This window comes from Amphiura filiformis, chromosome 2, assembly GCF_039555335.1.
Source record: "Amphiura filiformis chromosome 2, Afil_fr2py, whole genome shotgun sequence".
Lineage (NCBI taxonomy): Eukaryota > Metazoa > Echinodermata > Ophiuroidea > Amphilepidida > Amphiuridae > Amphiura > Amphiura filiformis.
The window spans coordinates 23,889,130-23,905,844 of record NC_092629.1 but is presented as its reverse complement, the minus strand read 5'-3'; the positions used below and the strand labels follow the sequence as shown (position 1 = coordinate 23,905,844).

At 38.3% G+C, this 16,715-nt stretch overlaps 1 protein-coding gene across 1 annotated transcript in view; it reads right to left on the bottom strand.

The window, feature by feature from the left end:
* LOC140135695 (uncharacterized) overlaps positions 1 to 10,155 on the bottom strand; it is a 45,737-nt gene extending 35,582 nt beyond the window's left edge. The window contains exon 1 of the mRNA XM_072157287.1: positions 9,954 to 10,155. Coding sequence (XP_072013388.1) covers positions 9,954 to 10,051 — 98 coding nt within the window. The 5' untranslated portion in view covers positions 10,052 to 10,155. The remainder of the gene's footprint in view (positions 1 to 9,953) is intronic.
* Positions 10,156 to 16,715: the final 6,560 nt, after the last annotated feature.

The following is a 16,715-nucleotide window of genomic DNA, read 5'->3' as shown; positions in this document are numbered from 1 at the left end:
TTAGAATTTTAATGAGTTTTGTTCAACATAATTCGGAGAAATTGACGGATAATACAGGTTTACCTAAAGCTCTTGCTCCGACGTCACTCTGCCCTAGCGACCAGGCTGCCCTAGCGACAGTGTGACATTTCGGTCAGATAAAAACTGCCTTCGTTGCTCACCCCATCTATCTAAGAGATCAAGCCCTAATTATGCATTCAGAACTGGTAAGACTGATTTACGTTGAAGTGTTCTGATTGGTCCGCAATGTTAATATGAATATTTATCTCGAAATGTCAATATGAATATTAAGTAGATATCATGAATACGTAATGAAGTTCGGTCGTCTTTCATCTTTGTCAGGTCGAAGTATATAGTGATTGTGAACCGTTCGATCGGGAAAAGTGGTGGCGCTATATTAATAATTAATCAAACCAGCAGGGACACGATACGATGATTCGATCTTTATTGAATATTTTTTTATGATATTTTCTGATTACTTTAAACAAACAGAAAGAGACAAAAATAAAATAAATGAATACATAATATTTTAAAAATGTATTTTATTTGACAAAACATTTTACAAACAATACAAGAATGCCTACAGCTCTTGGTTTAAGCATAAGCATAGGCCTAGTCGAAGATCACCACATCGTTCAGCAGGGTTCGGTTTTTGCCGGCAAAAACTGTTTTTGCCGGCAAAGTGGCAAAAACCTGGCAAAAACTGTTTTTGCCAGTTTTTGCCTGGTTTAAACCGGCAAAAATGGCAAAAACTGGCAAAAACTCACATATAGTCACTCAAATATTAAAAAGTGACACAGAAAGCTCATAAACAGTAACACACAACTTTTAATGAATCATTCAACATATTTTTTGTCTCATCAATTCCTTAAAATGAAAAAGTTTTGAATTTGATACATGCCACACTTCGATTAAATGCTTTAGAGCAATGAAAACGCATGCCTTTAATTTCTTAATATATTGCTTATGAAATTATGATTACAAAATCTGGCCTTGTTACACTCTGGAAGTTATTTTTATAACTTAATGATTTGTTTTGAGATGAAAAAACTGAACTATAAATCCCTTTTTTAGTTTTTGCCATTTTTGCCGGCAAAAACTGTTTTTGCCAAGTGGTTAAAACCGCGGTTAAAAGACCGCGGTTTTTTCCACCTGCGGCAAAAACTTGCGAACCCTGTCGTTCAGTCTTTTATAAAGAAGACTGAACGATATGGTCATGATCATGATGATGATTATGTTATACGATATTTTAAAAATACATCGCGTTTTGTAGGCCTACATTCAGTCTCCTTTTTATGGCGCTATTTAGGCTTTATTAGCTCTGAGTCTATCATATCAATGGTCATGTAGGCCTAGTAAGTAACAGGACTAGGACCCTATGACTATGAAGCATGAGTGACCTCGGGAGTGACCTTCTGGTCTTATGATGGGATTGATACCTATTGTATGCCTTGACTTGGCTATACCATGAGTAGGGCCTACAATATAGCCTAGCCTAGGCTTATTAATCACAACCGCGACCGTACCATGAATATCATTATGCATAATGTAACTTAGCTTAGGTTAGGCCCGGCCCACTGATCATGTACGAGTGATAGGCCTACATAAGTGATCACAAACTCATAATTCACATGGCGTACTTACTTTTCTATTGTGTTGCTTCCGTATGACTCGGTCTGAAATTCTATTGTGAATAATCTGTTAAATTCATAAACATAAATATTTATCATCATCCGCACCGACGGCGATTCACTTTCCTTTTTGGTGAAAGTCTTTTCCTTTTTTGATTCGGGGCACCACATCCGGCACCACCACAGAATGGCAGCCAGTGATGGCCATGACACTGCGTTGCGTATTTAAAGTGTTTTCGTTTAAAAATTGTAGGCTACTATAGTTTTCTTTGATTTGTACCCGGTTAAGTATTTAAATAATGGGGTAATTATATTGTATTGTTGCACTAGTAGGCCTACTTGAAGCTAGACCATGTAGGCCTACTAATGCTGCTTAATTAATAGTGTATTTGGGGGCTGTTTCTTTTACTGTAGGCCTATGTGTCTTTTGATTCCCCCCCCCCTTCAAAGGGAGGGGGAGAGAGAGAGAAGGAGGATGGAGAGGGAGGGGAGAGAAAGAAAGGGAGGGACTTACCGGTATACTAAAAGGGGAAAGAGAAGAGCCCATAGAAGAGACACATAGGGCCTACGTACCGGTATAACCTCTAAAACATAGGGGCATAGCCTACAGTTATCCGGGATAGTTATAAGGCTCTGTGCAATAATTAAGAGCTCTCGAGGTAACATTTCGAAACGGAGTGCCAAAAACTGTCCCCTCCATCTTTTTCTTTTTTTCTTATGAGGCTAAAATAAACCCAAATTGTTATGCCTCAAACTGCCTCAAAGCCCATGGCAGTTTCAAAACCGAAATGAGGAATGAGGGTTTTTTTTTTAGATTTTATTTTTTTAAAGATTTTTTTAACACGCACTTTTGAATTAAGATATTATTTCGAGTGTTAAAAAGTAGGCTTACACAGGATAAAATTGTTGTTGATTTACATTATTGAAGTACAAATTATATCAATTGTTTGATACCTAAACAGTACGAGTTTCGAATCAAGTAGGCCTAACTTTTCTTCCAATTTTATCTCAGAATTTCGTGATTTTACGGCAAAAACTAAAAAAGAAGGGAAATAAAAATAAATTTGCCGTTTCAGCTGAGATGGACACGCTTAAAAAATGACCTCGCGTGTGGGCTTTGAGACATAACATTTTTTAGTCATGCTTTCATTATACAGTATAATATACACTGCAAAAACAGCAGAGCAATAAATAAACAATAAAGGCTACTAGGCCTATGATTTCCTTCAACTATTAAATTTGTTATTCAATACTCAAAATTCTGAAATAATACTAGGCCTAGTAATAATTGTCGGGAAGGGTTTCTGTCCATTTAGTGCTGAAATAACAAAGTAATGTGAAAGAAACCCTATAACTGGTTATATTTTTGCCATTTAACATGTAGTTCTATATAATAGGAGGATAAAGTCATATTTCAAGTATCATGACTTTATGTCGAACTTTGTGATGTTGACCACAAACACAACAAATTTGGCTTATTCCATAAACCGGAAACGCAACATCAGTTGGTTTAATCCACCGTACAGCAAGAATGTCGCAACCAACAACGCAACTGCACTGAATTATCACGGTATGTATGGGATCTAAAGAAGAAGGAGAAGGAATACACCATCGCATGGTCTATCCCCGCGAAAGCACGCGCTTTACGACAATGGCACCAAACGCTGCGACTTATGTCTAACGGAGAAGCTATTCATCAATCATCAACGGGGACAAAGGAAGACTACTCAACAGAAGATCGGAATTAGTATCAAAGTGCCGACACCAGAACAAGTTCAACCTCGCAAATTTCACCAAAGATATTACGTAAATATTTCTCTCACGTCCGCAATACCCATCCTATGCCGCCCTCTACTACGGCAGATCAAATTTCTCTATCACGTCCGAGGCGAGTAGGCTACTGTAAGTAGCGTATAGCCCTCAGTTGTCTGATGATCGCATTAGCGTGAAACTTAGACTGTCCCACAGTCTGGGTTCCATCTGTGGGTAAAATAATTAGAGCTAAAACCACCAGGCGGCGGATGACATGATCGAGCCGGCAACTCGTGAAACCGCCCGGCCGTATGACATTTTCCATATACTCGGTTAGTTTTGTGGGGTTCATTATCGAACCCCAACGGTTTTAGCTTGTATTTATATTATTTATCAACATAGGCCTATTTGTTTGTGATATTTCAAGCGTTTTAAAATTTCAAAATAATCCCATTCAATTACACGGTTGACGATGAAAATTTACTGAATTTAGGGACTGCACGTCATACACCACCTGAAAACCACCTTCTCCTTCACTCCAAAGATTAAAACAACACACCACTAAGCCCTAATTATAAATGACAACAAAGTTATAGTTGTCCTAGAGCACTGTGTGTCGACGAAAACTCAATTAATCTACAGACCAACTTGTTTATTTTTTATAATAGCTCTCCTAAACGGGTTTATTTAATGTTGTATAATCTACATTACCAGTCGTTCTCCATGGACCCGAGGGAGGGTCTACGTGTAACTCAGAGTTACAACTTTCGTTCCACAAATTCGTATTTATTTATTTATTTATTTATTTATTTATTTATTTATTTATTTATTTATTTATTTATTTATTTATTTATTTATTTATTTATTTATTTATTTATTTATTTATTTATTTATTTATTTATTTATTTATTTATTTATTAATTTATTATGACAATAGCTCAATTGAGTTTACCTATTATGATTTTGCGGACGACACTACCCTACTAGTAGACAGTGCTTGTGAACTTGAGGAGCTGATTGAAAGAGTGAGAACGGAGAGTGAAAAGTTTGGCCTTTTTCTAAATGTAAGCAAAACCAAGGTGATGGTCATCAACCAACAAGAAGAGAACACCACTATTCATGCAGGAAACCAAGCAATTGAGGTTATTGAACAGTTTAACTTCCTTGGATCCATGATTTCAAACCAAGGCGGATGCTCTACTGAGATCAGACGTCGCATAGCAATGGCAAAACATCAATGTGCACCATGCACAAGTTATGGAAGGACAGAAGCATCAGCAAGTCAACAAAGATTAGACTTGTCTCCTCTTTGATTTTCCCGATCGCAACATATGCGTGTGAAACGTGGGTGATCAATGCGGCAGATCAGAGAAGGATTGAAGCGTTTGAGATGTGGTGTTGGAGAAAACTTCTATGCATCCCATGGACCGCCAAAAGGACAAATGAGAGTGTTCGACATGAAATAGGAGAGAAAGTCTCACTCATCAACTCAGTGATGAAACAGAAGCTACAGTATTTTGGACATGTTGCCAGGCGAGAAGGAATTAATCTAGAGAAAGTGATAATGTTTGGAAAAGTTGAAGGGAAAAGAGGCAGAGGAAGACAGAGACTCAGGTGGACAGATGGGATTGTTTCGTTATCCAAAATATCAATTTACAGCTGCTACACCAAGCACAAGATCGACATGAGTGGAGAAATTTCATCAGAAAATTCACGAATACTCAGATATGAGTAGATCGACGACGACGATTATGATTTTATTGACTTCGTTAAAGAAATTCTCTAATATTTGCTTACCTTGGTCAACGGGCAATACTTGTTAACAGTCGGCCAACGCTGTGAATTGTAGAAATATATCTTTCTCCCGTTCATAGTTTTATATTCGAAGCCGCATATATTTTGACGATTAAAAAGTATTCGAAGCCGAAGATTCACCTTCGAATATACACACTGAACACTGAAAATATACTTCAGTCAATTGACAAATAAAAAATTGTCATACGGCATGTCTAAAACGACAAACTATAATTTGTCATGCAATTTGTCATTCATATGCACGACAAACTATAATTTGTCATGAACATGCACCGTATGACTAATTTTGATTTGTCATGCAAAAAGTGTCTAAAACGACAAATTTCTGAAATAATTTGTCATGCAAGAAAATTAATTTGTCATGCATGTCAAAAAAATAACTTGTCATGCTTGCTTGTTTAATTTGTCACTTAACAAATTAGTGACAGTGATTTGCCACCACGCCGCCATTATCAGCATAATGATAGGCCTACATGCAATAAGCATGCAGATGATTATTCATGAATCCGTTCGTGAAATTCGTCATCTGATCTATAGCTAGGACAGGAAAGAATTTGTTTTTTTTGCCATGTTTCAACTGTAATAATTTGCACAGTGACTTTTGTGCACGGTAAGCTTAAGTGCAGTAGGCCTACGGTGTGCATGTGTGGTGCCGTACATCAATCATCGTGTCAATGTTTTCATGGTTTGGTCCAAAATTTCAGCCTTAGTTGTCACATTTACAGTGCACAAAAGTCACTGTGCAAAATATTACAATTGAAACATGGCAAAAAACAAATTCTTACCTGTCCAAGCTATAGATCAGATGACAAATTTCACGAACCGGGATTCACGTATATCGTCTGCATGCTCATGTATGCTGGTAATGGCGACGCGGTGTCTTGCACGTAGGCTCGGAAACCCGTTGCTTCTAGCTAATTCGTCAATGGAACTTGTCAGCTATAAAATTTAATTAGTCGTGTTCAACAAAGTTTGTCGGCACGATTCGTCATACGTGTATTAACTTGTCAATTCTTCATCTCCTGACGAACTGGATTCGTCATGACCAATACATATTGTTCACGCAGATTTGTCAATCATTAAAATTTGTCAATCACTAATTTTGATTCGTCATGCGAATGAAATGATTTGTCTGGTAGTTTGTACAATTTGTCGAATAGATGTGATTATAGTCAAACGACAAATTACCTTGAATGACAAATTTATATCCCCTGTTTGACAAATTTTTCATCGAATTTGACTAATTGTAATTTTCAGTGAACCGGCCTAAAGAGCATAGAGTGTCATTCACAACTTGTATCCTCGAGGCCTCATCGATCCAGAACAATGTGTATAGAAATCATTGACTAATAGAGTACAATGTTGTCAACACTGTGGTTAAGGGGTACTACACCCTGTGGTAAATTTAGACTATTTTTGCATTTTCTCAAAAATAATAACACACTGGTAACAAAAGTTATGTATATTATTGGGGCAAGGAATCCAATTACTACACTGAAATGTTAGTGACTCAAGACAAGCGGTTCAGTATATGATAGGAAATTAGGTACATCCTTGTGGTACCTTATTTCTTATCATAAATAACGAGCCACCTGTCTTGGGTCACTGAAATTCCAGTGTAGTAATTGGATTCCTTGCCCCTATATAATATACATAACTTTTGTTACCACTGTGTTATTAGTTTTTGAGAAAAATGCAAAAAAAGACACACATTTATTGAGGGGTGTAGTACCCCCTTAAAGCGCCAAATTGTGCAAGTTCAGATTATAACATCAGATCGTTTAACACGGCTTCATAGACTCTTCATATGAATATCTAACTTAAATAGATCCCGGTTTTGGATATTGTTTCAAAGTATATTTTCTTTACGAGTTGATGGAGCAACATACATCTATAAGTATTGGATGGGTTATAAAGTGTCTCTCCGTTGGCTACACGTAGCTGACGTTTTGCTCGGACTAGGAGGTCAATCGCCACGCAGTTGTGCGTCTTTCCATACTTGTAAGGTATCGGCAACACTGACTGAGCGTGATGGACTCAAATGAGGTTTTCTTGCGGGGTCAAATAGATGTGGGTGACCTTCTTAGTAGACTTCTCCGTAGTCCACTTGCCAACTGTGCATACTTTGGCTATTGCATTTAAGCTTAGAAATCTGATTCAATTAATTTGTGCACAATTGATAGATTTTCACATCTGATCTTTTCAGTCACCGTACTCCCTCTGTTTGTTAGCTTCCCAAGTGGACTACTGACTTTGGATTGCGGTTTACATGCTTAACACGGCTGTCTATGGATGAGATGGTCGGATTTCTGGCCTACTAAAATTGGCCATGATGTAATGCATCTTTAAATGGATCTGGCTTGTGATTGGTCGCCCAGATCTCGTTATGGTTTAAATCCTCCGGGCACCGTTAACATAAAGGGCGGTATCGTTGTGTACCATGTAGTTTTGGTACACAACTATACCGCCCTTAAAACTCTCCATGAGCGCGTCTTGTACTTGCTTGCGGTTTAATTGGTTTGATAAACAAGTATGATTGACAGGGTGTGTTAAGTGACTTTGCCCTATCAAAGTCCCGTTTAAAATTTAAAGTCCATAGTCGATTTTTAACTCGGGCTTTCGCGATTAATAAACTGGCAGATTCTAAAATTAGAATTGTTCAGTATTGAAGTACCATTATAGTTATGCCATTATGATATGTTGCATTCAATAATATAAGCCACGTATACTTTACTTTTACTGTCACAAATATAATTATATAAACTTTTTGATGTCCATTTTATACTAGTATTTTGATGTAATAAATATCAGTATAATTTCGAGTTCAACTGAATGCGTTCATCATGAATAATAACATATTTTTATTTATCAAAAATCGACTATGGCATGTCTACCTTCTTAGTAACCGATAAGTCAAACTTTATCGACGTTGATGATTTTTTAGACCCAATCCTTTCAAAATATGTCACTCTAGTAAAGAAAAAAATATGCGGTTATAGAATAATAAGTTTTTAAAATACATTTTGGATTTATATAGCGCCTTTTTCTAGATCTTCAAAGATTCAAAGCGCTGTAAATTCGCTGCCATGTTGGCATTGCGTGTTGCGTCAAGATATAAAATACATCACACAAACAATAGGCCTATGTACATGAAGTATCAAACAAACAATAGGCCTATGTATATCAATCATAATCTAAAAAAATAGCAGTATGAAATACTGAATACGAATCATGAAACCAGATTGATTGACTCAAAAACGAAACCTGCTACGAATCTAACAAGTTGAAAGTTTTCCTCTATGAATATGCAAATCTCATTATAAACCATGGAGACCGTTTTAGGTCTATATTACAGGACATTTGTATAGTTTTTGGTGGTATTGACAACATTAAGAGTCTCATTCGCAGACGGTAAGTAAATATTCGAATTACCGATAACATGTTGTTGGTGTCAGTAGGCAGTAGCTAACAAATTTAATATTAAGTCGCGTTTCATATAGGCCCTGCCTAAGTCGAAGTGACCTGTACCCATGATGGGCGGGCAGGGCACAGTGTCATTGCCCCGATATCTTCATGGCAGAAAATGCCATGGTAGGTTGAATCCACAGCCACGCATGGCCATTGTGTTCCCACCTGTTTAATAGTTTTTAAATGCATAGTGGGCTGAAGGACATCCGACTTAGCCTGTGACTGACCTCTGTACGGTCAGCGAGCATACATCGCCATTGTCATCTGCTTATAGACTGCCTCTACGATAGTCTCCTACACAGCCAGTTTGTGTCAATCGGTCTGACACTCGTCGATCCTGTATGTTCGTGATAGCCACATACAGTCTGGCCCGAGACTACCTCCACGAGGGTCTACGCTGTGCTATTTAAAATCTTGAATTTTGGTCACTTTTTCAGCTCAAGACGCAAGCTACTCTCTCAAAGCGCAAACTAACGACTATCATATCTGTTAAAAATATATATTCAAGTGCAAGGAACCACATCTGGTTTCTTTATACGAAATCATTTACGGAGATATTCATCATTTTCCACCCCGGTATGAATATCAATCGTGCATAGCACATTTACGTGTATCGATCCCGTGTATTCATTTCAGTGTCTCTGGTTGTATAATGTAATTATTAACCGGGCGATGTCTGTATGCAGGGGGACTTGAACACACTTGCGTGTAAAAAGTGATCATTACTACAAGTGGTTGTAGTGGTTGTGTGGTTGTTTTTTAAAATAAAATGCCATAAATTATTGATTTTAGCTTCAAATTTCCCCATTTTTTTAATATCATTATCATAAACATTTAGGCTACGTATGATATTCACTTAATTTCGACCAAAAAGAGCATGTAGCCTTAAATAAACAAAACACAAATGTAAAAAACAAACGACGAATATATACATTTACTTTATTAAAGAAAGCAAATCACCAGGAATTGATTACAAAAACCTAACTAGAGAAGATATCTTACCCTTCCCAGAATCCTTTGCAACATGACGCATCATCTCATTACATGGCGTGGCACTCCTATTACTTTGCACAGGTTTCCTTGGTTTTCATATTGATAACGGGCTAAACATTATTGGTCGATAGTGAAGTAATAAACACATTGCGCAAGATCTGGATGTGCTCTTTATTCTTGTATATTTCGTCACTATCGACCCATGTTGCTTAAGATAGCGAATCAGTACAGAAAATGTAATGAGAGAATTGCATTATGGGTAGCGTAGGATATCGCCTCTGATCGTAAACAAACCTTTCCATAAACAGTCGTTGTTTTTCATGACGCAAATATTCCTGAACGGAGTTAAGAAGTTCTTCTTCGGTTTTCAAGAGTGGTTCTAATTTTGCCATCGAAGATAATTAATGCCCATTTGTTACAATAGCTAGCCAGGCTACGGCTAAAATAACAATAGTTGGTAGGATGAAGTGCATGTCGACTGCTGGAATTCGGTGCAGTTGATGTAGGCCTATTAATGGCGTATTTTATGCAAACAGAGAATATCAAACCGTAGTGAATAAACACTATTAATGTTTTGTGTGCTGGCGATAAGCTTCAACATAAAAAGTCAAAATTTTGAGATATTTTCTGAAAATTTCAAGAGCTACCTCAAGAAGCTCTGAACCAATACTAGGCTTGTTTGTACTCATTTTAATGCATTTTTTGTGCTGATTCCAAATATGCTCATGAAAATGTACAATTCTGAATTTTATTTTTATTTAAAAAAAATTGTCTGCAGACGATAACCGCGTGGAGAGAGTTAAAATTACTTTTTTTATGGACTTCATGGTTTTCAAGTAACGACTGAACCATATGTCATAAATCGACTATTAGCAGACTAATAAGCATCATTAACATAATGTATTTTCAAAAATTTTAGTAATTATATATATTTAGGCCTATGTGTTCAAATTCACTTCAGTTCGGTTTTTTATTTGTTCGATGTTCAATAAGATCCTTCACGAGACTTTTAGTCAAAGAAACCGAAATTGAAAGAAACTGAAATGGTCGTCGTGAGGACATCCAGAGTCGGAAAAGATCTACCATGATCCTCTTTATTTAGTTTTGTGCGGGCATCTAGAGTTGGAAAAGTCTACCATGATCGTCTTAATTTAGTTTTGTGAGATCATGAAGAATCATAAGAGTCTATAAGTTAGTCCTCTTGACTTAGTTTTGTGAGAGCATCCAGAGTCGGGAAAGTTTACCAGAGTCGTAAAAGATCTACCTTGGTCCTCTTGATTTAGTTTTGTTGGGTCATCCAGAGTCGGGAAAGTCTACCTTGATCCTCTTGATTTAGTTTTGTGAAGGCACCCAGAGTCGGGAAAGTCAACCTTGATCCTCTTGATTTAGTTTTGTGAGAAATAAGAAAAGTTAAACAGTCTACCTTGATGTTTCCTTTGTTAACAGTAGAATAGAATACAATTATTTATCTCCCTGTTTTTACAGTGTATATGTAAGTATTACTGCATTTCCAACGTTTAATAGCGTCACAGGTGTTTAACATTAGCAAAATTCCAATGCGATAATGCATGGTATTTGCCTACCATGTATAAAATGTCATGATTGTGAACACGCAGTTTTATGTGTGTTTTCCCTACAAATGTGACTTAGGGACCGTACTCCCGGGCAGGGTGAGAGTTTTGACACAAAAAAGAAAATCGACAAAAAAATGTCGCCATTACCGCTCGCATAGCCTACGTTCAAAATTTTCGGACTCGTTGTTTTCTCATTTTTTTTTTCATTTAAAACATAACATTCTCTCTCAATCTCCTTCAAGACCCTCCCCCACAGAAAAAAAATACATTATACAAATATTGACTGCTATGAGGGGCACAGTTAAAATGATAGGCCCGAGGTGATGTCAAAACCATGACTATGCCCGAAGCGAAGCTGAGGGCATAGTCATGGTTTTGACATCACCGAGGGCCTATAATTTTAAACTGTGCCCCGAATATTAAGCAGTCAATATTTGTTTTATATACCGAATAATATAGATTCTTCTCATTTGATTGGTTAAAAGATTTCCTGACTGACAAGGCCTACAAGCTTTTAACTGCATAGGCCTTTACAGCATGACAGTGCTTGCAAGAGCAAGGGTGCAGAATTTGGACCGATATCTGCCGATGTCATAATCTAAAACAACCCTACCGTTTCTGTGCTAACATCACACACTGCCGAGTCTCCAGGTCGTAGTAATTTGTCTAAAAAGTGACATTTGGCAGGTATAAATCCTTGACATGTAACATTTTGTAAACAATCACTGCACTCACTACGGCGGCCGGTGAAAGATCGTCGTCAAGCAAGGAGAGGTCAAATTCATTGCGAACTGTGACCGCGATAGTCTCAACACTCGTAATCAACGCCGGCCGTATAGTGGGTGCGCAATGTATACGAGCGATCTGTGTATTCGGGGTTGCGAATATCCAATTATTTTCCGGGCATAGAATCAACTGTGCACGGGGCACAGTTGTTGTATGACGTCATCTTGATAGAAAAAGGGGGCACAGCTATTTTAATGACTCCACTTTTAACCAATCAGATGAGAGGAATCTATATATGAGGTAGGCCTATATAAAGCGAGGAAATAAAGGAGTAAATATTGAACGGCCCCTTAGCTAAACAACTTTTAAGTTGTTTAGCTATAGGCCTATATAAGGGACCGTTCAATAAGATTTTAAAATCTTCTATGATAGGCATGACAGGATTAAGAAAGTAATCTATCGGGCTATGCCTCTTGAAATAAGTACACCCCTTATGGAATACATGACCTTAATCTCCCATACAGGGGTGTATATAAACTAGAGGGCATTATATTTATACACAAATACGGCTATACCCGCATGTTATCGGTAGGCCTACGTGTAGGGCATATCGAGGACTTAAAATAAAGAAATGGTAACAGACGCCCAATTGGGCGGAAAATGTATAAAAAGTGAAAGTCCAAGTCACAAGATCTAATTTAATGTAGGTTGCACCCTCGTAGCACTTAAAATAAAGAAATTGTAAAAAGTCGCCCAATTGGGCGAAAAATGAGGAAAATCTGAAAGTCCAATTCACAAGCTTTATTTTATGTAGCCTGCACCCCCGTACCACTCAATTGGGCGAAAATGTGTAAATAGGGAACTTGGGGTCCATAATATGCTACATATGGGGGTTCATACATGTACATATCTATATAATAATACGCTGGGTAAATGATCTGTAGGTTTGTACATTTGTCTGTAGAATTGTCTGTTTGTTAAGTCATCCGACCCCGGGGGCCCTCCCAGGGGAGTCTCTTACTCTCCATAGGTTACTGTTGTCAGTCTCTCTTATTCACAGTGAAGCTATGCAACTTCATAGATTGAAATTCACAATATGAAATTTGATTTGTGGAAAGCTATTCCAGAGGGAGTATGTAAATTAAACGGAACAGCCTATTTTGTGGCCATTTCAGAAGGGAGTATGTAAATTAAATGGAACAGGCAATAGGTATGTAAATTAACTGGAACAGCCTTAACTCTGAAGCTGCTTTATTTGATGAGAAACGGTCGGCCCTTTGTTTCAACATTTGGGGCCCTGGCCCATAATATTTGACTATGAGGTTCATGTACATATGTTGAAATATAATTCTCAAGTGCCATCAGTAGACCCAAGCTGGGCACTGTAGCTGCTTTATTTACTGAGTAACGACCGGCCCTACGTTTTAGCGTTTGGGGCCTTGGGGCCCATATATTATGTGCCTTATAGGGCGTATGTACATATATCAATATAATTCTCAGGTGCAATCTGTGTACAAATTCTGAGCCCTGAAGCTGCTTTATTTGATGAGAAACGCCGGCGCTTTGTTTTAGGGGACATTTTGGGCCCTGAAGCCCATAATATTTGACTTATGGGGCTCATGTACATAATGTCGAAGTATAATTCTCAAGTGCTGCTTTATTTACTGAGAAACGGCCGGCCCTTTGTTTTAACATTTGGGCCTCTGGGCCCCTACCCTTTTACATCTGGGGACAAAATGGGCAAAAGGTACATCTACAACTTAGGGCTCACACATGTGCCCTAGTGCTCTTGTAGTTTTAGAGCTAGCCTTGTCAATCTGTTGCCCCCTTATTTAAACATTTGGGGCCCTGGGGCCCTGAGACTGCTTCGTTTGATTAGGACCGGCATGCTTTGTATTTTTACATTTGGGTCCCAGGGGCCCGTGACCTTTGACCGCTGGGGCCAAGATGGGCAAAGGATAAATTTACGGGGTATGGCCAATAAGTGTACCACATATGGGCCCTGGGGCCTTTGTAGTTTTAGCGCTAGCTTTGACAGAATGATGTGTTTGATGAAGGAGGAGGAGGAGGAGGAGGAGGAGAAGAAGAAGAAACCACGAGATAACAATATACCCGTCCATGCTTCGCCTTTCCATTTTGAACAGTCGTTGGTTTTCAAGACGAAAATATTCCTGTACGGAGTCAAAAACTTCTTCTTCAGTTTTCACGAGTGGTTCTAGTTTTGCTATCGAAGAGAATAAATGCCCATTTGTAACAATCCCTAGCCAGGCTACGGCTAACATAACAATAGTGGGCAGTTTTGAGAGCATATCGGAAGATGGGGTTCAACAGATTTACAACATTTGTTGTAGACTGCGAAGATTCCTACATTGAATTAGAAATACACACCAAGAATTGAATTAGAAATCGTTTATGACGATTTTGTGCTTTTAGGCATACACATTCAAATAAACAGATGATAATAATTAGTTTCATTAGGTAATGTCAAAGGTAATGAACTTGTGAAAGTTAGCAATTAAATGCATACTGTTTTGCATCGAAGCTTGAGATTTGAATTCCAGTTTCCTTTCTCACGAAGTAAGGGCTAAGAGTAAAATTTCTCCTTTTCCTTGCTATTTTCTTCCATTTCTTGCTTTGTTTATCAAAGTATTGTAGCGGAACCAGCCTTCGGTATATATGGTAGCGAAGTAAGGCCTATGATGTAGTAGGTGTACGAAACATATCGTACCTGACACTGGCAAAGGAAACACTCTCACACTCACAGATATGAGATCAATTGGCTCAACACCTTTATTGGGCTTCGGGCTGATCCAAGATCGGAGTGGTATCAGAAGCGGAGAGCGGCGGCTTGGATGCTTAGAAGAGAGGAGAGCTAATTGACCAGTCATCGACCAACCACACTCACGGCTACAGACAGGCTGGCCCAGAGTGCTATTGCACCCCGCTTATATAGCCAATGAAACCACGTGACTGAAGGAGGCCCTCTATCGTCGACATCCATTTCCGCCACACACTCCCCTCCCCAAACCGATACGTCCCGGATCGTACATAGTCGGGCCAGGGCGGATAATGGGCGGTGATTGTATTTCGGAGCTGATCAAATCACACGCAACTGAATCGTTCCGACTCAGGAGGGATCGATCACTTACGCCTACTCGGAGCGGGGATCACCAAAAGAACCAGACAACGACATGCAAAAGCATGCGGGAGGATACGAACATGGAACGAGATCAGCCATGATCGTGCATTACCCTCACCGGTGCTCATACATATTGCTCTCGGATTCAATCGGTGCTCCGCCGGGTCCAAAATCCGGAGTAAATGATGTTTCCTTAAAAACTATCATCTTTAAAAGATACTCTTCAACACTTTATAACATATATAAAACAAATGTGGGAGATTTCTGAATTTTCCAAAATATATCTAACAAGTAATTTGGCATATCCAAAACATATTATCATAAATTTTAAAATTACTTGTTGTCATGCTTTGTGATATTGAATTGTTAAACAAAGCAGTTCTACATAACTTCACAGCATGTATATTATTATATGCTGGTAACCTTTATGAAATTATAGTTACAAATCCGGAGTCGCCTTAAAAGAACTGTATTATTGCTCCGGTACCAAGCATATTCGCTGGTTATTAATACCAATGATCATAAAATAATGTTTTACTGCCACGATTAAATGTGTATTTAGTTTACACACAAATAATAGGAGTAACCATTTACTCCTTCCCGGAGCCATCGCATCAAAGAAAGAGCCGGCCAGTGAGGAGCAAGAACACAGGAGGATTCATATCACAGATCGTACATCTATGACAGGCTAACGCTCCTCGCTAGGGCACATACCACGCACCGGTAGACTCCCCCTCCGATCCGACGAATCTCCATCCGGAGCAAACAATGTCTCCTATTATCATTTAAACACAATCATAATTATCATACAAAATCAACCTGATTAGTTGTGTACACAAAATGCATGGCCATGCTCCTATAAGTACTTTACAAAATAATACAACAACATGAAACATTGTAAATCTGTACATTGTAACTTCTATACAATCATGATAAGTCATGCAGTAATATGTTATCATAACATATGCTATATACATTTTTACCCTGTTTTAAACATGCTAAAATATTTTTGGTACGCATACAGGCTACACATTATAATCGCGCTATGTAAGTGACTCCGAAATTCCGGAGTTTGTTTTTGTACCAATTATTTCAATGATCAAGTGTTATTAGAACATTGTAAAATTACACAATGTTATGGATTAGAAAGGTGTAGATGGGGATGAAAAAATTAAAAAGTGATATGTGGACGGATGATAAATGAGATGAATGGAATGGACAAAATGGAAATGAACAATATATCAGGCGGCACTCAATTATGACATGAATTACTGTAATACATAATTTTGGGAGCTCTAGATGCATGGTTTCAGTTCAAAGTTTTACTAAAAAGTATACTCTCTGGTGATAGTCTCTGTAATTCGCACCAGTTTTCCCCTGCGCCCTCCAACATCTGCAAGATGACTCATTGGGAGAAGTCCTGATGCTCCGGGGGCTCCCGGTACCTCCCTTGGCTGCTCCGTAGTAGTAGTAGCTGTAGTACTAGTAGTAGTACATGGTGCCGGAGTCTTGGACTTACGCGCTCTCTTCTTTGGTGACATCCCCAGCATATCTCGTAGCCACTGAGTTATGCGCCGGATTTCCGGAGCCTAAAATAATTTGAGCGCCGGAGCATAT